Here is a 27,327-nt window from a genome sequence, read left to right on the forward strand (position 1 = left end):
TTACCACCCATTTCAAGACCTTCTCTCCCTGACAATTCTACTAAAATGGGGCCTCTATCCTGGGGTTGGGCAAAGACAATGTGCTTTGGAATTAGAAATTGGAAGTCAAGCCCAGCTCCACCTCCCGTACGCTGTGTGGTGTGGGACAGGTTACATAGCCTCTCTGAACCTCAGTCCAGTATTTGTAAAATGAACCTTGCAGGGCCACTATGAGAATTTAAAGAAGCCATGGATACAAGGCATGGAGCACAGAGCCTGGCTCACAGGATGCTCAATGCCCCACGAGTTCCTTCCGGTCCCTCCCTAGAACGCCCATGCAGCGGGGGTGCCCGCTTCTGCTGGGCCCGAGAATTATCCTTCCACATGAGCTAATGCTCCCTTCAGACCTAGTCTTTGAGATTTTTGAGGGCAGGGCTGTGTCCTGGCCATCTCTGCACAGTCCTCGGACAGAGAGGGCAGTGTCGAAAAGCACAGGCCTAGGTTTGAATCCCAGCTCTGCCATGTACTGTCTGTGTGACCATGGGCAAATGCTCCCATGCTTGCTGGAGCTTCTGCTTCCTCTCCATAAAAATGGGGATAATTAGAGGCTTTGTGGGGGGCTGTTGTGGAGGGCTGTTGTGAGGCTTAAAGGAAGGTCCCCAAGTACAGAGCTTTGCACAGTCCCTGGCAGAGAATCCAACAAAAGCTGGAGAGCATGCTTATCACCCTAGCAGGGCCCAGTGTGATGTGTATGCACATCTGGGAGTGAGGGAGGGAAGTCTGTAGCAAGGTGCTTCGGTTTTGAGGAAGGGCAGGGTCAGCTGCGCTGATGCCTCACCGTCTAGATAGCCACACCCGGCCAAGGGGAAGGCTTGTGCTAAGGAACAGAAAGCTAGAAGTTAGTAAGAGCGCCAAGTTCACATCAGCAGAAGGAACAAGAGTCCTTTTTCCACACCCAGGAGCTCTTCCTGATGATTCATGGACAACGTTCTCAGGTTTAAGAACAACATTCTTATGTCGCAAGTCGGGTGAGGGATTTTACTGCCACTCCTCAAATGAGCTTCCCCCTCGCTCATGAAAGCAGGTCGGCCAGCAGCTTAGAAGTTGGTCAACTTTGAAGCATTGCCCTCCCTGAGATAACCCAGCCTAACTTTTTAATAAAAGCAAGATGATTCCTGGTCTCTTTCCAATGAAAGTTAGGCCTCCTGGCCTTACAGCTTCCCCCAGCTTCACACGCTCAACGTGGTGAAGGGGGGTGGGCTGGAGACGCCAGAATCTCATCACTCAGATATTTCACTTCTGGGTCAGGGGGCCCCTCCTTGGCAGAGACAATGCCTGGAGCCCAAGGGCAGGGCCTCTGCTAGAGCCATCAGCCCTGTAGAGTGTCCGTCTTCATTTCAGATCCAGGATGAGGAGTCTCTTCCTGCGAATCCGCCTTTCGGATCTTGTAAGAACAAAGGGTGTCTCTGTTCTGCACTTCCTCCCCCTCCTCCTAACCTCACCCCCGGCCCGAGTCACAGTTGGACCATTGCTGGGGTGAGCCACGATGCATACAGTGGTGCGTTAATTTATTTCCCAGGTGAAAGGCACTGTCACAACTTCTGCAGCCGCATATGGAACACACACACACACACACACACACACTTTCTCTCTCTCTCTCTCTCTCTCTCTCTCTCCTTTTTTCATTGGAACAGTCACCCGTTTACAGCTCATGCTGTCTTGATAGTTCTTCCTCCTTTTGAAGTCCCCACCACATCTTTTGCCCACTGAGTGGCAAGTTCCAGGAGGCCGGGTTCTTATTTTCTTAACGCAGTGGAAATATTTGGCCTTTTCCCTAATATTTAGCCCTCCTGATACAATACATAGACGGCACTCTTTAACTGTTGTGTTTGCAAGGGACTATTTATTTAACAGCGATCTGTAGGATACCACACACTGCTATGGGCTGCAAGCCCCGCAGGTGGGGGTGGGGTGAGCAAAGGAACCATCTAGAATGTTGTGCTCCCAACCCAGTCTGGGACACATGCAGGCATCCAGTCTTCTGTAGACAGTGTAGCTTATTTTGCCTCTTTTAAGTTAAAGAGGCTCTCAGTCACTCCCCCAACACCCCTCCCACCCCAAAAAGCAATAAATGAGATGAAAATGAACGCTTGTGAGGGTAAGAAGGTAATGCCACTTTTTAAAGGATGGATTGTTTGTTTTTGTTTTTTTAATAGGTCTGGTTCTAGTCTTTGAAGATGATGGATTAACACTGTAATCCTGCCTCCACCACCCAACAAGTATTTACTGAGCACCTGCTAAGTGTAAAGCTCTGTGAAGCAAGGTGGGGGAGGGGGAAGGGTACTCACAGTGTAACTGAAGAAATCAGGCAAACGCATAACATGTACCTAACATAGGACCTAAGCGACATTTACACATTTACACATTTCTAGTTCCTTTCTGGAACTAGAAAAGGTATAAGACTTCAATAATAGCTCACTCTAGCAACTGTCATAGGGCAGTTATAATTATCAACCAAATGGTTCAAGCCAAAAGTTGGATAGTATTAGGTAGGATTCTTTTTCCTATAATTATCCCCCCAGTAAATAAGCCCAACGTATTTCCATTTGCAGACAAGGCCGCAGGCCACAAGTTAAACAGAGCTAAATCCCAAACCTGGCTTCTGAGATGGGAGTAACATCCGGGAGGGTCTGCAGCCCTATCCCCACCCGGGGCAGACACAGGGGAGGCCATTCCTTTCAGGGGCCATTCCTGCTGCAATACCCAAGAATGACCCGTGAGGCTTCAAGGCACTGAGCAGAGGGGGAAAACAAGATAAGAAGGGCTTATTTCAGATTAAGTTGAAAAACAAAGGAGGTTTAGTTTTGAAAAGCTGGCTGAGTTCTTAAGATAATGGAGGGAGGTTTTCGGTTTCTGGTCCCATTAGTAAGAACTAGGTAGGGAATTATGAAAAGAACTTTCATTACAAGCAAAGGAGACAAGCCAGGAAGGAATGATATGAAGACATTAAAATTCACTATGTCTTCCAACCTCAGCTGGATTGGTCCTTGGGAAGAAGCGCCAACAGCCTGGCAGGTCCTGTCTGGAAGGGAAAGAGGAAAGTGGCCTACTCTCCCGGACAATCCCAAGCGCTGGTGAGGGTGTGGGAAGATGGGGACCCTAGTGCACTGCTGATCAGCGTATAAACTGCTGCCGTTCCGAACAGCGACACAGCCGTATTAACAGGTGCTATATGCCCTGTGCCCTAGCACTCCCCCTCCTGGGTATACACACTGGAGGAAACTCTGCAGTCCGCCAGGGGTGCAGTCTGTGGGATGTCGGCTGCAGCGATGTTTGCAGTAGAGAGCACTGGAGGCAACCTCAGCGTCACTGAGCGGGGAGTGACTCAGTCACTGATGCTGGATGCCACTAGGGAACTCTCTGCAGCAGTCGGAAACAACAGACGCATATACCACAGTGTAACTACATTTTATAAACAAATTATGGAGTAAAAAGGGAAATTACCAAACTAAAAGTACAGCAGAGTATGAATGTAGATTACAAACCACACACACAGTAACAGCACAACCTATTTTCTGAGGATACATGTTTATATTAAACAGGTTAGAGTGGATGCATAAAGGGAAAAGGGATAGGAGAGAGGATTAGGGATGAAGCAGGAAAATAAAAATAAAGCAGGCGGAGGGCTCTGCAATGATGATAATGGGCAATGGATTGAAAAAATATGATTACCTCCACTTGTTGCACCTGAGGTCAGAAGAACCAGCATGCTACCTACTCTTTTAAGAAGAAAAGGCCATAATACAGGGCAGGATCAGCAAATGGTGACAGTGTTACACTTAAGGTGCAACAGAGCCCTTGTCCTAGCAAGGCTAGGACCTACTTAGCATCTAGTAAGTAGCCTGCAGCTCAAGAAGAGGACCCCATCTGTCCTCTCCTCATCCTATGTATCTGGGACAGTGTCTCAAATATACTTGTTTAATTAACCTTGCAGAGGAAAGATATCTATACACTAGTAATCATTACAAGATGCAAGTAGAGAAAGCCCGAATGCCTGAGATAAACCTGGAAAGCCCTTTAGAAGACCCATCTGCGATAAGCGTTAAAGGATTTCAGTAGTAGGCGGCACATTCCAGACAATGAAAATGGCTTGAGCAACGATGCAGGGAGAGATGCTGGGTGACCGAAAGGTGACTGCCCTGGTCTAGGCTGGCTGCAGTGACCTGCAGAAGCCCATTTCGGCTGCCATGGGGCCTGGAAATGAGGTCATGAAGAGAGGGGTGCAAAATGGCAATGAAAAGCTAATGAATCTACAAGACAGGACAGAAGTAGACCCTGGGCCACACATCCAGCACTTGGCTCACCATCAGAAGCTCCTTGGAAGCTTTGAGAGTGACATGAACTTTGGGTCCCACCTCCCAATGTCAACCTAACTGAATACTGAATCAGTCTCTGGGTTTGGAGTGTGTGAACCACGCATCAATAGGACACAGAATCCAAATGAATATTGGAGGAGAAGTCAAAAGTCACACACAGATTTTGACTCTGGAGACTGGAAAATTGGTGGTGCTCCTAATGTAAAGACCCATAGTCCAGGAATAAGGTAAGGTGGGTGAGGACGGAGGGACTGTCCTTGGTGAGAAGGTGCTGACTGGCTGGGGACAGGAGAAGGTCCTGCTGGGGACACAGGCCTGCTCAGAGGTCACAGATTAAACAGAAAAGAGAGTCCAGAGCAAGAGTACAGAGAAGAAAATGGAAGCACGAGGACCAGGGAAACACCTTCATTTAGGGAGTGGGAAAGGGTTAACCAAGGAGATAAGAAGAATGATGAGAAGTGGGAAAAGGCAGGACAGGGAAAGGCCACAAAGACAGATTTCCACTTGCAGCTGTGCGGAGTCACATCCCTCTGATGCTAACTTCACTCTCTGGGTCCATCCTTATGGTCGCAAACCTCCTAAGGAGGCTGCAGGTAACTAGGCTTAATCTTAGAGCAGAATGGAGTCAGCCTTGCAGGCAGGCTGCAACCAAGGCCCCACCTTGCCCAATAGGTTACTGGTGGGCTGGTCTGGATGCCGGATTCAGCTATTGACTTGCTTTTTTGTTTCTCTTTTAATCTAGTTCAGTGATTCTCATGCTGCACAGAGTCTAATATAAAGTGCCCTCGACACTGAACTGGAGGGGCCATTTAAGAGGTTTTTAAAGTAATATTGACCTTCCTGGCTGACTTGGGAACCCTGCCCCACACACATCAGATGAGACTGCACCACGCTGCCATCACCTCCCAACTGGTCTTCCAGGCTCCTCCGGTCTCTTGAGTTCAATCAACCCTTCACATCACGTGTGGGGTTTCATCTTTAAACACACACTGGGTCATGTCAAGCAACACCTCCAGAGGCTCCGTGAGCTTGCAGAGAAGTCTGAACTCCCAAGCACGGCATTCCAGCCCTGTAACCCCAGTCTCGCCTAGTACCCCAAGTTGCCACACCTGGGCTCCTCACTGCTCCCCATCATCTGTCTGCTCTATCCCTGCCTCCCCAGGGACAGCCTATCTTTCCATCCTTCTTCCTCAGTCACCTAAGGATCAAGAGCACAGGGTGCCTGGCTCTGATTCCCAGCCCCACCCATCAGGAGCTCTGCTACCCTGGCTAAGTTAAGTCTCTTCCCTCTTTGGTAAGATGGGGATGAGTTAATACCTACCTCATATGGTGGTGAGAATTAAATGGGAGGGGAAAGAAAAGCACCCAACAGCGCTGGGTACATAGTAAGGGGCTCATTAAAACAGATACACACGTGCTCATGGGTGTGCATACACATGCACATGGACTCATGTGCACATGCACAGGTCCTCAGGGAACTAATGACACTTCATCCCCCTCATTAAAGTGAACAGTTAATTCCCTTCCAGAAGCTTCCATACCACCTGCTGTTGTATCTTCATAGAGCAGGCATTTCATGCTCCTTAGCTAGCTCATGGCAGGGGTCTCTGTTTTAGACGGTAGTTCTACAAGAGCAAGAAGAGAGTCTTGGTGTCATTCCCTCATCCAGTCCTCCCACCCTACTCAAGCCCTCAATTCCCAGCGGAGGCTAATTTCCTCTGCCAAGCAAGAGGGAGCCGTTGAGCAAGAAAGCGACCCCATTAAAGGAGCACCACCTGAAGGCTACTCCGGGGCAGGCCTGCCAGGTCCATGGGGAGGTGGACTGACCGCAAGGGCGGAGGCCCCGTAGGGAGCTCCAGACGGAGCTGAGCTGAAGTGGTGGCTAAAGGAGTGAAGAGGGTGGAAAATGATTTCCCAGCTGAAAACGGCAGTGCGGTTCCACTGCAAAGGAACAACCACGCCCCTGTTGAATATACACACTGAACTCAGCCAAGGCATTGAACAGATAAGCTCCACTCCCCTGTGGGCTATTTACCCATCAATGCCACTTCAATAATTTATCCTACAAAAATTATAGGCCAACTTCCCAAAGATATATATGGATGTTTAGGGCAGCCCTGTGTATAATGGCAAAAAAAAAAAAAAAAAAAAAAAAAAATGTTGGAAACAATATAAATGTTCACAAGGGAATAATTTCTTAAAATTAGAATTCCTTACTCTGTTTTTATGAACTGCCTTGAAGGTGTGATGATAAATTTCCATGTGGGTTAGGACCGTTTCAGATGGGATTTTGTTACTTGCAGCTGAACGCCTCCTAACAGACTGACCAGTTTCGCACTGGGCCCGCTCTAGCTAGAGAAGAAATGAACGCACTCTGGCTCCACCCACAGGGAACTCCAAAGCACTCAGCAACTTCCCCATGAACTGCCCCCCAGAGAGAGTCCCACGACCCTGTGTCTCGAGGGAAGACAGCCTGACCAGAAACCCAGCAACTTTCACCAGAAATTGGTAAGGGGGCTGGGGAATTAGTCAACATTAAAAAACAAATAAAGATGCTTTTTGGTTTCTCTTCCCATCCCTTCCCGGAAGGAGGATCCCTGGGGGACAGGTCAGTACAAGCTTTGGCAGTTTCCACCCCTCCCCCACACTGCTCACCAGGCCTGAGGAAGAAATGGGAATAAACTGCAGACAAGTTCAACAAGACCAGCCTCAGCCAGCTTCAGGGCAGTAGGGTAAGGGAGAAAATCCATTAATATTGTTTCTATGAGAGCCGCCAGCTCCATGAGTTTGTGCTCCTTTTTATTATCCCCATTTTACAGACAAGGAAACTGAGGCTCAGGAAGATTAGACAATTTGTCCAATGTCACATGGCTGTGGCAGACTCTGACATGCCTGTAACTTCTGCACCATATCACATCTTAGTCCGCAGCAGCAGAGAGCCAAACGAATCCGTAAGGGTTAACACTGTGTTAGGTTAATGCCAAATAGTAACAGTATTAAGGTGGGGACTTATTGGAGGACAGCTTTTGAAAATTCCTGCAGCTCAGGCTGACTTGTATGAGCCTGCCTACTTCCCAGGGTTCACCTTGGCTGATGTTAGGGGCACATGGCCGGGCAGAGGTCGCCCTTTAAGGCTCTGGGGGCACTGGCAGAACTGTCTGCTTTGGAGGAGCTGGATTCACTAAGCTGGCCTGGATGCCAGGGGCCCCTCTCCCAGCAACTCTGGGAGCCAATGGTTACCTGCGCCCCATGGGTAAATCCCCAATGCCCCATGCAGGGTCCTGTCTGGGGCTGTAGCTTCGGTGGGATTTCCCACTCCCTGACGTGGGCTCCCAGGGGCGAGAGCAGCCAGGCAATCCCAAGGCCCCCCTGCCTCTGTCACCAAGAACTCACACTGACAAAGTGTCTACTCTCTGTTCTTTCCAGGAATCCTGACTGGAAAGGCCTGTTCCTCTGCTCATCTCTCTACTAGAGGTTAAATCACTTCACAGGTAACACACACAGATCTGCATTGCCCCATCCCCCCACACCTGGCCAGGTGACCCTTCCGCAGTAACAGAAGGGAGATTGATGTTTGCTCTTGGGAGATTAAAACTAGGCATGAGGCTCCTTATCCAACGAAAATGTTTACAGTATCCCCTCCTTCAGGCCCAGAGGATGAACGTAGAGACTTCTCCAGCTTCCTCCGAGCCTGTCCTCAATTCTTCCCTCACTTTCTTGTAGTTCCTCCTCCAACTTCACCGCACGCTAGGTCACAACGTTTTCCTCGAGACAAGTTCTCTGGACTTGCCTACACCAGCCTGCTTCGCGCATGCCAGCCTCACAACCTTCCTGTTCCCGCACTTGCTACCAGGCCTCCACTGAAGCTAGAAGTAATGTTTCAGAGCAAGTGCCCTTTCCGCAGGTGCAAAGCCACAGGAGAACACAACCTACCAGCTCACCCCACGTGGGTCGAGGAAGCTGGAGGGGACAGGAGTTAGAAGGTAGGTCAAATCCCAGTTCTGCCACTTAATAGTTGTGTCACCGTGAGTGAGTGACCTGACCTTTCTGATTCCCAGTTTCCCTACCTATAAAATGGGAGAAACACGATCTGTTGTGAGAGCAAAATGAGATCTGGCACAGAAGAAACACTAGAGAAAAAATTTTAAATAGTTATTGTAAGTATATGTGGGATCTATGAGACCGATTTATACTAAAATCTAAGTATTCTTGGCCCCCCTAGCCTGACCAGAAGGACATTTCAAGGATAAAAGATGGGCCCAGGAATATGTCAGACAATGATCCAACAGCACATCACACACACACACGCACACACACACGCGCGCGCACACACACACTCCCATCTCCAAATAGACCACCCACATGTACAACATACCACACCCAAACACACACCAATAAACACACCTCCTAAATATACATTCACGATCATCACACCCACACACCTGCCAACTCACACACGAACACACCCCCCCAGATATACATGCACTCCACACTCAAACACACATGTCTGCCTCCAACACACACACACTCTCCTCCTTTTCTCCCTTTATTTTCTTAAAGATGTTTTCGCCATCTATAAGGACACCCGCTGTCTCCACAATTTCAAACAATGTCCCAAGAAGCTTTAAGGTTAACAATGTCCAACTTCCTGCCAACTAGCCTGATTACAGCAGTTACTACTAGCCAGATACAGACAGGAATTTTACGACAAACAACAGAGTGTCTTGGTCATGTATGTCTCCTTGTGGCTGGGCACAGACGCCAGCAGCCCCCAGCCTCCGTTTCCTTAGACATTCACACGGCCCCCCGCGCCTGACCTGTGAAGGCTAAGGATACCAGACTTCTGTTTATCTGTAAGTCCCCTGTTTGTTTATTTCTTTCCTGGGGCAAGTCTATATAAGGTCAGATTCCCACGTTGCCAAGGCCCAGCTTCTCTTGGGCCTGTTTACATTGACCTGCTCCTTCTCTACGAGCCCCTAGAAGCCGTTGTATCGATCAAGTATTCTTCAGTCCTGTCCATTCTGATTCACTCTGGAAATTGCCCTCTTCTTACCTAAAACAACCTGCATCAAACAAGGCTCTTTTCTGACTCCTCTATAACAAGAGCCCCAGAAATATCCAGAAAGGCGGCATGGCCTGTGGAACTGAGTTGCAGGCAGAGGTTCTCAGTCACTCCACAGCAAGCTCCACGGCTTGCTAGTAGAACTTGACTATCATGGTTCAGGTTCGTGCCAAAGCAGACCATCAGTCAAAGCTTTGGGTGCAGGCTGTTTATTAGGGAGCTGATTCCAGATGGTCTGAGTAAGGAAGTAGAGAAAGTCAGACCAGGAAAGGGTAAAAGCTGGAAAAGGGTGTGTTTATGAGCAGGTTACCTCTGTGGATATCTGGGCCTCTTTCCCCCCAAGGTTCTGGCTGGAACTTGCCTCAGAATGCTCCAACTAGAGAACAGGTATCTGGGTACAACCCTCATCCCCTGCTTTTTGAGGGCAACCCCCTGGGAGGACATCTCACCTCTTCCCCCCTGCCCCCCACCGCCAACTCCGCTTCATCAGGCACACCAGCTGGGGCAGAACAAGCTTCCATAGCACCATGGGGCCCTCACACAGAGAGAGGAGGTGGGGAGAGGGGTGAGGAGGGGCAAGCTTGGGCAGGGGGTGAGGGGGTGGTATCAGCGGAACCACTGCAGGTAAACTCAGGTAAGTCTAGGGAACGTGGGGCAGGGCATCAACAGCTGTGTGCTTCTCCAAGCCCTTCCTCATTTGTGAAACAGGCAGGAGACACACATCACTTCCTGGAGGGTCCCTCAGAGGCAGAGATGACATCTGTGCTGATCCCAGCAGAAGGCGCATCACCCTCTGGAAGGGTAGCCCTGCTGCAGCGAGCACCCAGAGGCTGCCCAGCGTGGGAGAGCAGAGGGTGTAGTGGAAAAGGGCACAGCTCCAGGCTCCCGGCCAGAGCAGTCAGGCTGGAGCCCAGCGACCATCCTCCTGGCCCCCCTGCCAGGCCTCGCAGCTACTCAAATGGCCACTGTGAAGGAGAGTGGCTGCTGGCCGCTTTGCGCTGTATTGAGTTCTATTGAGTTCTATTGAGTTCTCACAGTGACCCTGCGTGGAAGTCATGGGCACAGGTAGCTGAGAAAACTGAGCTGAGGGGGTTACTAGGAAATGGCAGAGTTGTCCTGTCTGCATCTTTACAATCCCTTCCTCTAGAACATGCCACAATCTCCATCCAAGATGCCTCCGTCAGCAACGCCAAGTGGCGAGAGGGCCTCTCAAGGGTTCTAAATATACACCCCTGGGGCCCCAGAGGCTCTGGCTGACTCCACCTGCTGTGCCGGCTCTGACAACAACTGCGACACTTAGGTAACACCAACTCTGCCGCAGGCATTATTATAAGCGTTTTTAGCATCATTATCTCATGTAATCTCCCCAGAAATCCTAACTGGAAGGTACTGTTATTATCCCCATTTTATAGAAGTCACATTAAGTGATTCGCTCAAGGTCACATAAAAACACATGGTAGAGCCGAAACTTGCACTTAGGCAACCTGGTTCCAGAGCCCGGCTCTAAACTATACTTAGTGCTACATTCCCCTGTAAAGTGCGGGCTCCATTCTCTTCACTATCGGCAGGCCATGTCCCCAAAATGTTGGGAATAGAAATGCCACTGACCTCTTTCCTTGGGCAAGGATTGACAAAGGCAGCAAGGAGGGGAGAGGACAGCGTGCCTAGCCACTTCTCTTAAAGGGCCAGGCTCCTGGGGAGACAGGGCGAATGCTCTGTCCTGAGTGAGGGTCTCTTTACTGGGGCAGAAGAGGGGATGCTGACAGTGGCATCTGGCACTGTGACCCAACACAATTAGGGTCAGGTGCTTTCTTTTTTTTTTTTAATGATGACTTTCTAGTCTTGATGCTCTAATGGGGGGTCCCAGTACAATCTTTCTAAAAGGGAGGGTAAATGCAAAGAAAAGTCAAAGATAACTACAGTTTCCCAGCATATGGAGCCGGGGAGAAGCCAAAACAAGCCGGCCCACAGGGAGGTTGCAGCGATCATATAGAAGAACATCTTGGAGCTCGCACATCATCAGAGATAACTGGTTGACCCCCGGGGGGTCTGCCCAGCAGCTGAAGCCATCCTGGCTGCAGGCAGACACAGTCTTCTTTCCACTGATTACATCAGCAGAACTGCAGCCAAGGAGAACAGCGATCCAGCTCCCCTTTTTTGTGCCTCCATCCTGCTTTATAACCAGTTCTACCACCACCCTGGCCCCTTCAGTGGAGGTTCTGATCACAGGCTAAAAACAAAGCCAAGTCAATTAGTTCAGCCACGCAGGCCCAAAAGTCAGGTTAGGGGAAGAGTGATCCTGTCATCTCTCAGGTGATGCACCCAAGAATGATTCTTTACAGGATGCTCTGCCTTATCCGCCACGCAGAGCACACACCATTCCATTCCCTGAGCTCTCACTCTGTCTGGCTTTACACGTTTAACCCACTTAATCCTCACCACCAGCCTGAGGGATGCTTTTCTTATCTGTTCTGTAGAGATGAGAAAGCCGAGGTGTGGAGAGCTTCAGCACCGCCCCCAAGTCACGAAGTTCCTCAGTGGCAAAGCTGGGAGCCTGGCTTCAATGACTCCACTCCAGCTCCACTATGGCACTGGTCATAATCCTCATGACCCACTATGACATAGATACCATTACCTGATTTTACCCAGATGGAAACTGAGGCTGAGTTAGGCTGCCTGGCCAGGGTCACCAGCTTAGTGTCGGAGCCAGGATGTCGAACTTCGGAGCCTGAGTTTGTGACTACTATGAGGACCCGCAGGGCAGGAGGGGACAGTGCCAATGGGGTGGGGGGGGGGGCGGTCAACAGGCCAGCGCTGCCTGGAAGTGGGAATGCCAGCTGGCCAGCAAGGCAGGCTTTGCAGGGCAAAGCCAAAGGGCCCAATACCCCATGCCATTAAACCCAAATGGGGCAGGACCAAGCAAGTGCCACTGGCTGCTGACAGACTGGTAGCAGACAGAGGCTAAGTAACCAACAGCTGCTGTGTTATTTTGGGGTGCAGGAAGAGGGGAAGGACTGGTTAGGACCCACCTCATTCCAACAACAAACTGAACAAGGCAGGGTGGAGAATGTGCCCCCTCCCAGCTAAAGCAGCAGTCCCAGGCACCTGCTGGGCTTTGCTGAGAATTGAATGGTCTAGGTGTTGGAAACATCTTGCCAGACACTCTAATCTGGCCTCTACCAACAAACACACTGTTTCCCACCCGCCCCCTCCCCAGCCTCATGTGCTGGACTTGTAAATGGCCTAGGAAGACAACCAACACAGCAAACCCACCCCCTGCGGTGTCAGGTTCCAGGAGCAAATGGTTTTTCCTGCCTCAGGAACAAAGAAGGGCTGCCCCTGTCTGCCACCCATGGCTCTGGTTCCCTGACTCTGACATTTGTTAACTCCACACTTGTGGTGGACACCTAATGGCCAGGATCCTGCTCCTAACGTCTCCAGACAGCCAACCTGGGCCATGGCGAGGCCGCCTGGCAGGATTCCCTGGACGGCCAGGAAGTAAGACATTTCCTGGAGGACTCTGGACACCTAGTGCCTAGCTCTGAACTCCGCCTCCCAGCTTATGATTTTTGATAAATTTCCTTCTCTGTGTCTCCGTTTTCCTATCCGTAAAGACCATACCCGTGCTTTTCTCATTAGGTTATTTTAAGGATTAAATGAATAAGGTGCTTGGAAGAGTGGCTGGCACATAATTCATGTTGTTATTATTATTATCATCATTTAGCCTGGAAGGGTCCTTCTCAACATGAACACTGGAAGATAGTTTTCCTGGATATAACAGAGTTTAGTTTCCCAGGCTGGCCTATTATGTGGTAAGCTAGAGACATCTAGTCCTAGGTGCTTAAATTCCATCTACCCAACGGATGAGAAAGGTTTTGGTGGATTGGCCCAAGAGTCTTAACACCATTTACGTTATTCTATCTATAGGAATAGATATCTTTTAAATTTCAAAAAGCCAATTTCCACATCTGTAAATAAGTTAAAAGCTGAGGTATGGTCCACTTAAAAAAAAAAGAAGGGTGGGATAGGAGGAAGGGGCTTTAATAGAATCAAGCCTTATCCATGGGTTTATTTCATTGATCAAGGACCTAGGTGACCCAGACCTTCTGCCAGCATGGGGGAGGGGTGTTAACTAGAAATAATGTGGTGCTCGCTGCCTTTGCAGAAGCTTACCACACCCTGGCTCCCAGCTGGAGGAACTGCTTTCAGCACATGGCAGGTACAAAACAAATGTTCACTCAGTGACATTCCCTAATATGTGCCCTGCGTTGGGGGTCCTAGAGTTCCTATTCATGTTGCTGCTGACAGAGGCTGCATTTCCCCAGACAGTACCTCTTAGGGGACGAGGATTAAAACCCCAAGCCTAGTTCCCAGATAGCTCCTCTAGCAATGTTTTGGCCAGATTCTGCCTTCAGCAAGGCAAGAGGAGGCCTTGTGGCTGAGCCTCGCACCTTTTTCAGTAGTGGGAGAGATACAAAGCCCAGCCTGACCCCTTTACCATTCTGACCTCAAGGCCCAGTGCTCTCCCGCTGCTCACTCCACTAGGCCATACCAGCCTCCTTGCTTTTCCCTAAAAGGCCAGACATGGCCCTACCTCAGGGCCTTTGCACTTGCTGTTCTCTCTCCCTCAGTTATGCTTGCTCCGAATATCCACATGCCTCACTTCCTCTGATCTTACTCAAAGGTCACCACACAGTGGGCTGTCCTGGCCACACTCTATAAACTGGCACAGTGGCTCCCGCCATTCGCACTGTTCCCTGTCTCTCTCACCCTGCTTAGTTTCCTCCACAGCATTTATCCCGACCTGACACACTATATATGTGACCTAGTTTGTTTTTGTTTATCATTTCCCTGCCCCTACCAGAATATGAGCTCCAAAAGGGCAGAGATTTTTATCTGCCCTGCTGTGTTTCCAGTGCTTCCCACATAGTAAACATCCAAATGTTGATTGATTGATTGATTGAATGAATGAATGAATGAATGAGTATGAATATGAATAAGTATCAGACCGAGGCCCATCCCTCAAAGGGCCCGTCCATCAACCAGGCACTCTAAACACAGGCTTGCCAAAAGCTGACCAACCCAATGCCATTCTTGATAAGTGTTACATGAGAGGTAAAACTACTAAGCATAAAAAGTCACAACAGGAAATATTGTAAGATAAAAATCTGGAAGCTTCCAGGAGCTGGCAGAAACTGAGCAAAACCAGGAAGGATGACCATGCTAATGATGGTAACAATAGCTGTCATTTATTGAACAGCTGTCATGTGCTAAGCACTATGCAGAGTAACAATTGTATGGGCTAGGTAGCATTATAATTATTCCCATTTTACAGATTAGAAACCTGTGGCCCATTGAGGTAAGGAAATTTGACCAAGTGATACAAGCCAGTAAGAGGCTTCAGAGCCTGAGCCACATGACAGGGGCCATCGGTGCCCAGCCCTCACCTTCTGGCCCTCAACTTCCAACTTCCGGCCCTGAGGCCCTCTCAGGGGTGTACTCCAGTTGCCAGAGCCTGGTTTAGCCTGAGCAAGCAGCAGGCAACAAAGCCCCTTAATTAAACTCCCCCGTTCCCAACCACAATGCTGTGCTAGCTACTGGCCGTGAGGACGAGATGTAGAGCCCCTGGCAGCCAGAGCTTCTGAAGGACCAGGCCTTCAAAAGTGGCTCTGGACAAGAGTTCAAGGGGAATAAAAATTTAAATCCCAAAATAGAGGCCAGACCTTGCCAGGGGTCCATTCTCAGTCAGAGAGGTTTGTTATCTTATCGCCAACAGCAGCTCCAACCGCATCACATGCTGAGGGAAGGGCTGGGGGCGGGGGGAGGTCAGGGTAGGCAGATGAGCCAGGGATTAATCCAGACCCTTGGAGTTTATCTGGAAACCAATGTGATGCACTCCCTAGGCCCCCAGACTCTCAGGAAGCTCTCAGAGATAAAGCCATCCACAGAGCTGCAGGTCCTCAGCCTTCCAAGGGAAGACCCACTGCACACACTCCCTCTGGGTTCCCTGTGCTCTCAGTACTCCATGTCACAGCAGGGCCACAAAACAGCGCTGAGACCCCCATGGGCACCCTCAGCAGCAGGAGGAATGCAGCCACAGAGACCAGAGTGAGATGGCGTGCGGAGAGGGTAGAGAAAGTGCAGCCAGTCTGACATGTGTGATACTTCCAGCTGGAGGCAGGAGAAAAAAGAGAATGCCCAGCCTCGGCATGTGGCGAGGGGGGTGGGTGGTCAATCCATCAAATCTCCAGGAAGCACAGTGGAACCATCACAGGCTTTGCTTCTGCAGAGACCTGGGTTCAAGCCCTGGCTTCTCGCCACTTACTGCCATGTGACAGAGGACAAGAGGCTGCGCTCCCCTGAGCCTCGGTTTCCTGGCCTATGAAACAGGGACCATGGGCTAGGGTTGCTGTGGGGACTGGAGGAGGCAGTGGATGAGAAGCCCTAGCCAGCGCCTGCACCTACAAGCGGCTCCACTCTCTCACATTCTCTGACTCACCCCTCCCCTTGCTTTCCCACTTCCCCTGCTTGGGAGCTGCCTCGTCCAGCGAACATGGGGAGAATGAGGCTGCTTTTCTCCGGTTGCCAATGAGTGATGACTAAAGTAAATAATTAATCCCGGCTTGAAACTGAAGTTCAGACATTGTTCTACTACAGACCTTAACTCTGTGAGAGAAGGATCAGTCTGGCGATCCACTGGGGCTTAGAGCTCCAGAAAACGCAGGGCAGCCACCCCGGCACCTCTGTCCTCACCGGCAAGCGACTGTGTCCCTGCCGGATGCCAGGCATGGCGCTGAGGGCTCAGTGAATTGGTTCCAGCCCAGGGGGCCGAATTTAGGAAAGAGTCTCCCTCTCTCGGAGCCCGGCTGCCAGCACCATGCCAGGCCAGCCAGGCCTCCCTCTCTGCTGTTACAAAGAAATTCTCCCACACAGTCAAGTCCCTTAAAATAGCCCTTTGGGTCTGGGCCATCAGGAAACGGAATAAAGCTGGGTCGGGATGGGGCCTACCATGAAAGAATTTACAAAGCAGCCACTTCAAACGACTGGGACAATCCCTTCATGCTCAGAACCCTTAGGTGGGTGAAAGCAGCAAGGCAGGCTTTCTCAACAAAGAACAGTATTCCGAGGGAGGACGACATGTCGGGCAGGCAGAAGCCCCCACGACCCCGCAGCAGACCTGGAGAGGGACCAAGTGAATAAGGTACAGAGACGGTGTGAAACAGGCACTGGCTGGGGGGGTGGGGCCGAACACCCCTGACTTTGTACTTGACTAACACTGCACCCTACACTTTCTGAACCTCAGTCTCCGTATGAGTAAAACGGGGTTAAAAAGGCATGCCTTCAGGGCTGCGGAGAGATCAGAGATTATAAGTAAAAGGCCTGGCTGTCCCGGCACAATAGAAATTCAGTATGTGGTAGCTGTATGATGACGGTGCTCACGTAAAAAGGGGTTAAAATCTCCTTTATTACCCCGTGTGAGAATATTCCTGGAAGAAAGGAAACCAGCCAGGGATCTCTACCAGGGACCACACGGGGATGGCTAAAAGTACAGAATGGCCCCACCCACACAATCCCTTACCCCACCTGGCACTCCGCCAGCACCGGGTAGCACCCCCACCTCTTACTCCTTGGAGTTGCAGGCAGATCTGGTAAGAGTGATCAATGCCCGCAGGTTCTGACGTTCAGGATCCAGGGATCCCAGAGGCAGGCTGGAGGGCCCCCCACATTCCGCTGCATAATTTATGCTGCGCTGACACTCACAGAGGAAGGGATTCCACCCAGCCCACCATGCGCCTCCACCCAGGCTTGGGGAGGTGGCTTCCTCACAGGCCAAAGGGAAATGACAGCAAAGGACCAGAGAGAGCCACCAAGAGGAGGGGCAGAAAGCACAGCTGTTTCCCCTTTGCTAACTCAGCTGCCTGGATGTCACTTCCTCCCCTCAGGTAACAGCAAAGAGAGAAGGGACTGGAAATAGCTCTGGCTCTTCCCATTCACAAAAATGAGAGGCCTAGAAGGAAGCAAAGTGCAATTCCTGGGGTGGTTTTCTAGAAGCCACCTTCCCTAGGGGCGGCAAGCGATCCTGGGTCAACCCTGGCTTCAAGGTTTTGCGGCGGGGTCAGGAACAAGTCCTTTTTGGAGAGCCTCCCCTTCTCCAAATGAGTAAGAAACCAGATTGAGGGACCTAGGAATCCTTTCCACAGCTGTGTTCTCTGGGCTCAGCTCTTCCCAAAGCACCCTTCACACCCACCCTCCCGTCTGCAAGGCAGGCCAGAAAAGGAGCATTCAGCCCATTTTCTAGGTGGGCACACGGACATCTAGATGGGGAAGGCGACAGACAAGTTGAGGGTTTCCGCCTGCCAGGCCTCAGGTAGAATTTCTTTGGGGTCGAGTCTTCCCGGGTGTATCCTGTGATTGAGGGGCCGTGAGGCCCCTAAGGGGACAAGGCAGGCCCCTCTGCATACAGCTCATTGGTGGCGTGGCGTGTGCAATTCATTTCAGCTCCGGAGGCCCCGTGGCCTGGCCTGGACGATGTGGGTGCCAGCAGTAAACACACATGTTTGGGGGTAGTTTTGAGCATTTCCATAAAACTCTTACACACAGAAAGCATTTAGAAAGGTTAGCTGTGATTTTTATCATTAGGTTTTCTCTAAAGAATCAGGCTTAGCAGGATATTTGGGAGTGCGGTGGGGGTTAAATCCAGGAAGAGGTGGTTGAAACATTGTATTTAAAAGTAAAACAAGTTCAGAGAGAGTGGAAGGAGAAGGCAACATTAGCAGGACTGTTTCAGGTAACACCTAGACTTCAAAGACATCCTGGGCCCCCAGGAGGCTGTTTAGTATCAGCCCCTGACCCTTCAAGGATTGGGGTTTCCTCTCTCTTGGCCTCGGGGTGCTGCAGGGACCCCAGTGTCTGGGAACATGGATGGAAAGCGCTCGCGGTGACATTCTGCGGCCGCATTGGGCTGGCCAGCCGGGCCCTCCACCGGTGGGGCCCTTACTGCTCCCCCTTCTCTCTTCCCCTACCCTCCCTCTGCAAGAACTCCAGGGTGCAATCAACTTTTATGAGGCAGTCTGACCCCTCAGAGTAACAACTGTAAACAGACAGGGCCTGGGCCCTGGCCTGCCAACTACAGTCCCCAACACAGAACTAGAAAAAGCTCCGTCCCAGCCATAGCTACAGGAACAACCCTAGGGCCAGCTCTGAAACCCACCAAAGGACCCCATCGTCACAGTCAGCTCCCCTTCCCTGCAATCACTGCGAGAAAAGGACGGTTCAGAGGTTCCCTCAGTTCGTATTTGAGGCTCTCAGAAGCTGGTCTGAACCTTTCCCTTCAGCCTTCTCCGCCACATGGGTTCCACCCCCAGCACCTTTCTCTTTCTTGGAATGCCCTTCCCTCTTCTTTCCCTTCTAAATCCTGCTCTCCGCCATCCTCCTCCTGATTACTCCTCAAGGCCCATCATGAAGCCTGCCTTCTCTTGCCAACCTTCCCTGAAACTCCAGGTCACAGGGGGCTCTCCCTCTTCTGAACTTAATAATTACTATGGCATATAACTATGTTGTGCTTAACATGTGCCAAAAACTCAGGGCATTTATTAATTCATTTAATCTTCACCACAACCCTATGAGTGAGGTCCTATTTTCCCCTCGTTTTTTTCCCTACAGATGAGGAAACTGAGGCACAGAGATATAAGTAACTTGCACTGGGTTCCTGCAGTATATGGTGGAGACAGGACTCCAGCCCTGGGGTACCAAGCCCGGGTGCTCTCTGGCGACACAGACTTCCAGGTGCACTTGCCGTCTCGGGGGCGCTGCCTGGTCTCCGCGGTTATGTCCATGCCCGTCGCTCGCTGGCCCACCCCTAACAGGGAAGAAAGCGACAAGTTCACAGATGTGGGTGTCAGAGACCAGAGTGAGGATCCTGGCTTTGCCACTGAATTACTGAGTGGAAAGCTACATAAACTCTCTGGCCTGTTTCCACCTTGGTAAAGGGGAGATAAAACACCTACCTACCTCAAGTGGTTGTTATGACGTTCTAGAAAGAGCCCCTCTAAAAGGCTGGTCTTCTGCACGGCCTGGCACGCGCTAGGTGCGTGCGTGCTAGCTCTCCTCTCCTCCCTGTGCATCTCATCCTCCCTGGACTCTGCTCACACCTTTGCTGAGGCGGTGACTGGCCTGGAGCTTACTCGAGGGCATGAGAGGGGCCTTCTGGTGGCTCACCCTCCCACCCTCCTGTCCAGGCCCCTGACCTCTCCATTCACCTGCCTTCCTACGACTGACTCCTCCACAGGTAGCAGCTGCGAGAAGTCACACGCAGCTCTGGGAATCCACTCTTGAAACGCTAGTCACCCTACTGGATGCTTCCATTATTTTTGGCAATTGCCATGGCAGAGTCAACCACGGGCCCTGGCTCAGAACCTCCTTCCAAAGCCAGAATCTCCAGCTCATTTCCCACACACACCCCTTGCCCTCCCCGTTCCCTGGATCCCTGTCCTAATTCATTATCCCTTTCCTGGATTCTCAGAACTCAAGAGGAGTAAGTGTAACTACCCTATGTATATACTATTATTTGTTTTATTTTGTTTAATCAAGAGGCAAAAGAGAACAGAGTTGCCTATTAGACTTTTTCTGGCTAAAAAATAGTCTGGCCAGTGACTCAGGCTGAGGAAATTAGAAGGCAATCTCCAGGGGATGGCTGTGCAAACCCAAAGTCAGAAGCCCTAACAACACTCCTCTAACTCAGAGCCTCCGCTGGCCATTCACTCATGCTGGCCCCGGAATATCTCTCTGGAAAATGCAGCAGCTGGCACTTATATTCCTGGAGCTGGAACCAGTCTCCTATGACATCAAATAGGTTTATTTTTCCCTTCCCTTCCCCTCCCCTTTGCCTGCCACCCCACACAGTGATTCCAGTCCTGACTTGCCCCCACCCCAAACCCTCACTCAGCTCTAAAAAGGGCAATGATAAATGGCTGGTTGTGCTCCCCGTTCCAACGGCCTTGAAGGATGTGGTTGGTTGTTCTGTAAGTAGGGAGCCTTGTCAGACCTGTGAATCACCCCTCGATCATTTCCTCCCTTGGAAAAGGAGAAGAAACTGTTCTCGTTCGTGTGGGTGACACAGAGAGAGAGAGAGAGAGCGCTAACCCATGCATGGCGCTGACCTTGGGGCTAGGACCCTACGTGACCTAGCCCTTTCCTGGAGCTCCCTTCTACCCCTTTCCCCCAACACATGCTCATTCCCTACTCCTTCCCAACTTACCAGGAAGCCATCCCTAGATCAGCACCAGGAAGCCGTCCAGATCTGAACAGCTGCTCTTTGCTTGTGTTGTTTCTCCTCTATGTTGGGTGTTTTCCATGGGGCATGAAGCCCACTTTCCCATCCGACTATGAACAGCTGGGCCTTCTTTTTGGCCTCAGTCTTTCCTTTTCCCTCAGCTTCACCTCTTGGGCCCTACCTGTACTCGGGCGTTTTGGTGACCAGGAACACCAGCTGGAAGTGTATGCTGAGTGCTCGTGATGGAGGCCAGGGATTAAGTGGAAGTTTGCCCCCAGTTATCTCAGGTCAATTTCCCCAAAACTATGTGAGGTTACCGGTGAGGACGCTGAGGCCCCGTGTGGCTGGCCCCAGGTTATACAGGAAAGAAGAGCCCAAGGTGGGATTCACACCTCGATCTGCCCAAGATCACTCATTCCCCGGTGGAACTGGCCCTGAGAAGACCCTTCCCATGCCACTGCTGTGCATCCTTCCTCCTGTGGGGCTGGATCCACAGTCTAAGGGCCCAGGGGGAAACTGGTGGGCTAAGATATGAACAGGTCTGGGGCCAATTCCAAAACATGTAGCTCCCAGGACCAAGACAAAAATCTGTAATGGTCTTCTCACATGGGAGAATGTATTATTCCCACAGGGTCAGATATCTCCTGGATTTGTTCCACTCCTCCTGCCTCACACTGACCTCCCTCCATGGCACAGGGTGAATGTCCCACACAGGGCGGCAGTCCCCAAGCACCACTCTGCATTGCTCTCCCGCTGCTGGGCTGGCCTGAGGCGGGTCTCCCCACCGGATGAGAGGAAGGGCCCCATTTTGGGTTCATTTCCTCTCTTGCAGGTAAACTGATCTGAGTTTACCCAGACCTGCCTTAACTAACTAGGAAACTAACTAGGAGACTAACTGAACAATCTCTAACTTCTCCAAGACTTAGTTAACCCATCTGTACAAAGACATCAATGAACCAATCCCAGTTAGGGTACATTCAATGAACAGTAGGAATTCCATGAAATCATGCACGTTAAGCGTTTGGCTCCGATGACAAATGCTAACACTGGCTATTATTTGCATTCCCTAAAGAGTCCTGTAGAGGATCAGAACGTTCATGACTGGTATTTGTCTGAATTAAACAATCAGGAAAGGAAACGAGAGTGAAAGAAAAACGCCTCCCAAAGTCAAACAAATAATTTCTCGTTTGCTTTAGATAAACAACCTTCTCTCTGCCACCTTATGACTTGACATACACCTACACAGGCATGGTGTGTGCAATGAATTCTGTGGCCCTGGACCTGTGTCCTTGTGGAGAACTTGCAAATGAAGACATCTGCCGCTGGTGCCCAGCATCACCAGGATCATTTGAAACACAAATGGTCTGGGGCCAAGGCCAGTTTACCTAAGGTCTCCCCAGGTCTCCCCATCAGCTAAGAAAGAAGCCCAGCCTCATGCCAGGGAGCCTGGCCTAAGCAGCACCTGCCCACCCTCTCCTCACCCCACCACGAGCAGGGGCCTGGCAGAAAGGAAGGAAGCCAGGGGCTGACAGCACCATCCAAACGATGGAGGCCACATGCCTGCCTTTCCTAAACAGACCAAAAACACAAGACCCTCGGTGTCCAGGCCGCTCCCCCTCCCCATGCGGAAGAGCACGCCCTTTGCTGGATGTCCTGAGAGAACCTCTGCACTGTGTTCCCAGCATTCTGGAGCCAGCAGAGCCCTGCTTGGACCCCAGGCCTCTCATCAGCTCCCTCCAGCTAATGTGCACATCCCATAAAACCTCTCTGCTCTGCAATTTGCCAAAACACAAACTCAGAATTCAGCACCAGTGGAGGAGAGGTGGGAAGAAGGCATGCTTCTGCAGCGCAGAGGCTGCCAGAACACATGCGACTTGGGCACAGTGTGTCCTGCCAGCTACCCACACTGGAGCGCCTTACCCAGAACACTTTACCTTCTGCAGTGTGGTGCCCACCGTGCAAGAGCCAAGGAAGAAGGACACCCTAAGCTTCAGAGGCACAGCCTCCCCAACCTGCTTCTCCTGCTGCTGTGGGCCACCCCCCCTACACTTTCTCTTACTGGGCACCCTCTCCTTAAACACTACGCATTTATGCCCCAATTGTGTTAGGAACCTCTTGCTACCACCAGATATTTGTCTTCCTGGTCAACCCCAACTAGATTCAGGATACGTCAATGAGCAAAAGCCACACCATAGGCCAAAGTCCAGTTAGAGCCAGGTGCTGTGACTGGCTGTGTTGCAAGTGACCTGACCCCATCTGGTTCTCAGTTTCCTCATCTGTAAAACGATGCAGTTGAGCCTGATGAGTCTTCGGGTCCCCGCCAGCTCCACAATTTCACAACATATAACACTTTCTCCTCTAACTGTTTTCCACAATGTTAGTTCATGGCTCTATGTGACCCCATCTATTCAGTGACATCATTCCCTGCCCCACACATAATGTCCATTTTTATATGACAAGCAGAGATGTCCTGGGGAATATCTCTGAAATGATCATTTCAAGGGAATTGGACAAGACTTTTTTTGTCTTTTTCACATAAAACAAGTTATTATCAATCTGAAAACCCGAAATCTTTCTTCCTTTTTGCCAGACCATTAATAGCTGCTTTTCAAAAGTGCTTTCTTAGTCAGAATCCCACCAAAAATAAGCGACCATTTAATGACTGCTTCTTATGTGCCAGGAACTAGGCTAAGTGCTTTGCATGGATGATCTCATTTAGTTCTCCCAACAACCCTATGCAGTAGGTACTATTATTACCCTCACTTTAAAAAAGAGGAAACTGAGGCCCACAGAAGTAACTTTACTTTTCCAAAGTTACTCAGAGCCCCAGTATTTGACCACTTCTCAGCTCTGGGCAGTGGGTCCCTGGTCGCTTTAGCCACACTCCTGGCCTGTTGCCAGTATGTCCTACCCCTGTCATCTTGGACCGCCTTTGTCAGATTGGTTAGATTTGATGTTCTACCCAAAATCCAGAGCTGGAAAAGCACACGCCGGGGTCTCAGAGTAGAGACTGCCATCTGTTGAAAGCAGTGACAACCTTAACTGGGCACTAGAAAAAAGAACCCCTACAACTTAGCAGGCAACATTTGAGGAAAAAAAAACTTATAATAAGTTTTGTCAATAAGACTTATTGTCAAATAAGTATTTGTCAAATAAGTATTATCAATAAGACTTGATAAGAAGTGCTAGGATGTGCAAATGGACCTGTCCCTGGAGCAGGATGGCCCCCTGGTCCCCCAAGTCCTCCAAAAAGAGCTTTCTTGAAAAGCAGGGGAAGTTGCTTGCTGAGCCTAATCACAAAAAAAGGAACAACGCTGCAGGAACAACGTCCCCCTGCCACCCACCTCTCTGTCTAGGCAGGAACCAGACCCCACAGTTTCCCTCTTCCCCACCCTGAGCCCAGCCCCATTTGCTCCTATAAGATGCCGCAAGTTCAGAGCTATTGGTGACAAAGGCAGAAAGAGTCCCTGAGGCTGGCATTAGCATAAACCCTAGGTCCCTTCCAACAGGGAAATAAAAGGCATTTCAGAGACCAACGTGCAATCTAGGGCCGCAACCAACAGCCTGTTTTAATTGTTAAAATTAATGCTTTGAGCAGTCTAAATGCTCCCTTAAGTGCTTAATTTGCAAATAAGATGCAGTCCTTCTGCTTTGGATGCCCGGCTCTCTGCCTCTTCTGCGTCAAGTACAGGAGCACAGGCTGCTCAGCCGGGCGTCCTCAGGCGTCAAGGACACCCCGTTGACTTCCTAAGGTGCGAAGGACGGGAAGACAGAACTGGCTGAGATGAAAGGAGGCCAAGCCACACAGCCTCCGGAGCTCGGCGCAATCAACCTTAGCCCTTTCTCATTAAGTTCAGGGAAGAAAGGGGGAGGGGCAGCCGTTCCTCGGAGACCGCAGCAAACATTTGCCTCCTCGTGTCTGGAGATGGAGCATCACTTCAGAGGAAATGAACCCGGTTAAGGGTCACGTCCAGAGGAGGGATAAAAGGAAAAGCCACAATTCTCCTCACACCGACAGACACAATGACTGTAAGAAGGAAATCAAAGCTGAGGGCGGAGGTGGGGCCGGGGGCGCGGCGGCTTCCCTCTGCCCGCAGACCCAGGCCTAGGGAGGCAGAGGCCAGAGCGAACGTGGGGCGCACGCGAGGCTTCCTTCCCCAAGGCCAGCCACGGAAAGCATCCCGGTCTGCGCGAGCTGGAGCGACCCGAGCCCCCAGGGAGGGTCGGGACAGTGCTCTTTCCTACCAGAGCTCCCCGGCGAAGGGTTGACGAACGTTCCCCCACCACCCATCAACGCTCAGGCGGACAGATGACTTCACCGCTGTAACAGACAAGGGCAGCCACTTGCCAATTTCAAAACCAAAAAAAGAAAACGCGGGGCTGGGGGAGGCAGAGAGTGGAGGGAGGATTGAAAAGGCGTCCCCGGAGGGCACAGTCCCGCGAAGAAACTCCACAATGAGGGCTGTCCTGGGGGCACTTATCTCCGAGACTTAACAGCGGGGAGGGGCGCGGAACCACCCGGGGGTCCCTGGCAAGCCCCCCGCCGAGTCGTTGGGGGCGGTACTCACGTAGTGCTTGGAAGGGTTCCTCCGCTTCTCCACGTCCACCACGGTGGCATCTTGCACGCAGTAGGCGAGCATCTTCCCCCACAAAGCGAATAGCGCCCCCCGGCGGCGTCACCTTCTCATCCCGACCGGGCTCCGGCTCCTTCTCCTGCTTCCAGCGTCCCCGGGGCCACCCGCCACTTCGGCCCGGCGCGCCGCTGCCCGGGCTCCCGGCGCCCACGCGTACGGCACTGGTCGGGGCGGTCCCGAAGGGCACGCGGGCTCCGTGCGCCCCGGGCGGCTCCCCTTGGGCCTGCCGCGCTCTTCTTCCCTCCCGCGCCGCCGCCGCTCTCCCTCTCGCTCGCCCGCCCGCCCGCTCACTCCGCAGCCCGGTGGGTCCGGCGGGAACAGGCGGAGCAGAGGAGGGGCGGGGGTGTGTCCCTCCGGCGAGGGGACGGGGCGGGGACCCGGGAGCCTGCTGTCAGCGCGCCGGGGAGGGGCAGGCGGCGCCCCTTCGCGGTGCCGCGGCTCCGGGGGGCTCGACGCTGGCCGAGGCTGTGGGCGCAGGAGGCGGGGGCAGGGCTAGGCAGGCGAGGAAGGGAGGGGAGGGGAGAGAGGGGAAGCGCGCGGGGAGGGGCTCCAGGCCCGGGGGAGGGGCGACGAGGAGGGGGCTGCAGCCGAAGCGGAGAGGCCCGGGCGAGCCGGCGCGACCCCACGGAGCTGAGAGCGCAGTCGGCGGCCTGGCGCGGCCCTGGGCTACTTCGCGGGGCCCAGAAACTCTGGGCGGCTTCCGAGACAGAGAAGGGGCGGGAGGAGTGTGAGGGGTACTGAAGCCAGCGCGCCCCCACCCTGGCTCCTCGTCTTGGAGCAGATTTGTGTCTTTTTGTCCACACCTTTACGTGCCCCTCTCACTCCTATACCTCAGATCTCTTTAATGAGAAGCAGTTTATTGCCCTGTTGTTACCACCCAGCCCCCGGAGGAAGAGACGGGAATGAGGAAGGGGCCGGCATTAAATCCTTCAAGCCCGAGCCTCTTTTGATAAACCACCTGCCCCCCGCCTCCCGTGGGTCACAAAGGATCAATTCTCCCTGGAAATGTGATCGATCCGCTGCCTGAGTCGTCCATCGATCTGGGCCACTGTAACTAACCTGTGACATCATTTACCAGAGAAGTTACAAGATTCCGCATAACACCACTGCTTTAAGCCCAGGGCTCCCCTGGGACCCTCCTCCCCGCGGAGGAGGAGGGAAAGGATCAGACAATGGTGGGGAAATCCACTGGCTTGGGGGCCAGCTCATCATGGGCCCCAGGCTCTGGCTTTCTCACCACCTCTCCCTCTTGTATGGAAAATTGACTTTCCAAGCCCCTTGTCTGTCCCTGGACCTAGAGCACAATTACTATTTAATTCAATTTAATCCCATTTATTTCAACATTTTTTCCCATTCAAGTCTCAAATATATTTAAAGAGGTAGTGTTTTCACAATGAATCTCACTGCTTCACAATCGCAGTAAAGCTTTGTGACTGTGGACCAAGGTGAAACATCTGAATTAACTGCATTAATATTTTCTTCCCTGCACTGTCAGAACCTATGTACCAACCTAAGGCTTTATTCACATGTTTGCTTTGTACAGAGTATCCCCTGTTCCTCCAACCTTCTTGGGAAAGTAAGCTAGAACACCAAGCAGTGCCACTATCTAAATATTTGACTTTGAGGAAATATTTAAGTCACCCTAATGTTCTCATTTGTAAAATATGGGTGCTGAATTAGATGATCTTTTAAGATTCCTTCCTACATACACTCCAGGCTCTTAACAGTGATTGTTCCTATGGGGACATTTTGAGTTCTTTGTTTTTCATAATTAGCATGTATGGATTTTGACATTTAAAAAAAAATTTTAACTTCCTCTCTAAAATTCTAGAATTTTAGGATTGATTGAGCACCTACACTATGCTCATTTACAAGGCATTTAGGGACAGAAGAGAGTGAGAGGATCCTATTACCATTTCTAGAACTGAAAACTGAATCCTGTTGACAGATGTCTGCCCCTTCCCTCAAAGAGGAGAGAGGACAATTGAGAAATGGGAATCCCAT

At 51.3% G+C, this 27,327-nt stretch overlaps 1 protein-coding gene across 2 annotated transcripts in view; it reads right to left on the reverse strand.

Moving 5' to 3' along the window:
* Window positions 1-25,579, reverse strand: part of SH3PXD2A (SH3 and PX domains 2A) — a 217,733-nt gene extending 192,154 nt beyond the window's left edge. For both annotated transcript variants that reach the window (XM_054581459.1, XM_054581458.1), the window contains exon 1: window positions 25,258-25,579. In XM_054581459.1, coding sequence (XP_054437434.1) covers window positions 25,258-25,329 — 72 coding nt within the window. In that variant the 5' untranslated portion in view covers window positions 25,330-25,579. The remainder of the gene's footprint in view (window positions 1-25,257) is intronic.
* Between the last annotated feature and the right edge of the window lie 1,748 nt (window positions 25,580-27,327).

Source organism: Pteronotus mesoamericanus, unplaced genomic scaffold (genome assembly GCF_021234165.1).
Source record: "Pteronotus mesoamericanus isolate MK-2021 breed Mesoamerican mustached bat unplaced genomic scaffold, CSHL_Meso_final contig_657, whole genome shotgun sequence".
In the NCBI taxonomy this organism is placed as follows: Eukaryota; Metazoa; Chordata; class Mammalia; order Chiroptera; family Mormoopidae; genus Pteronotus; species Pteronotus mesoamericanus.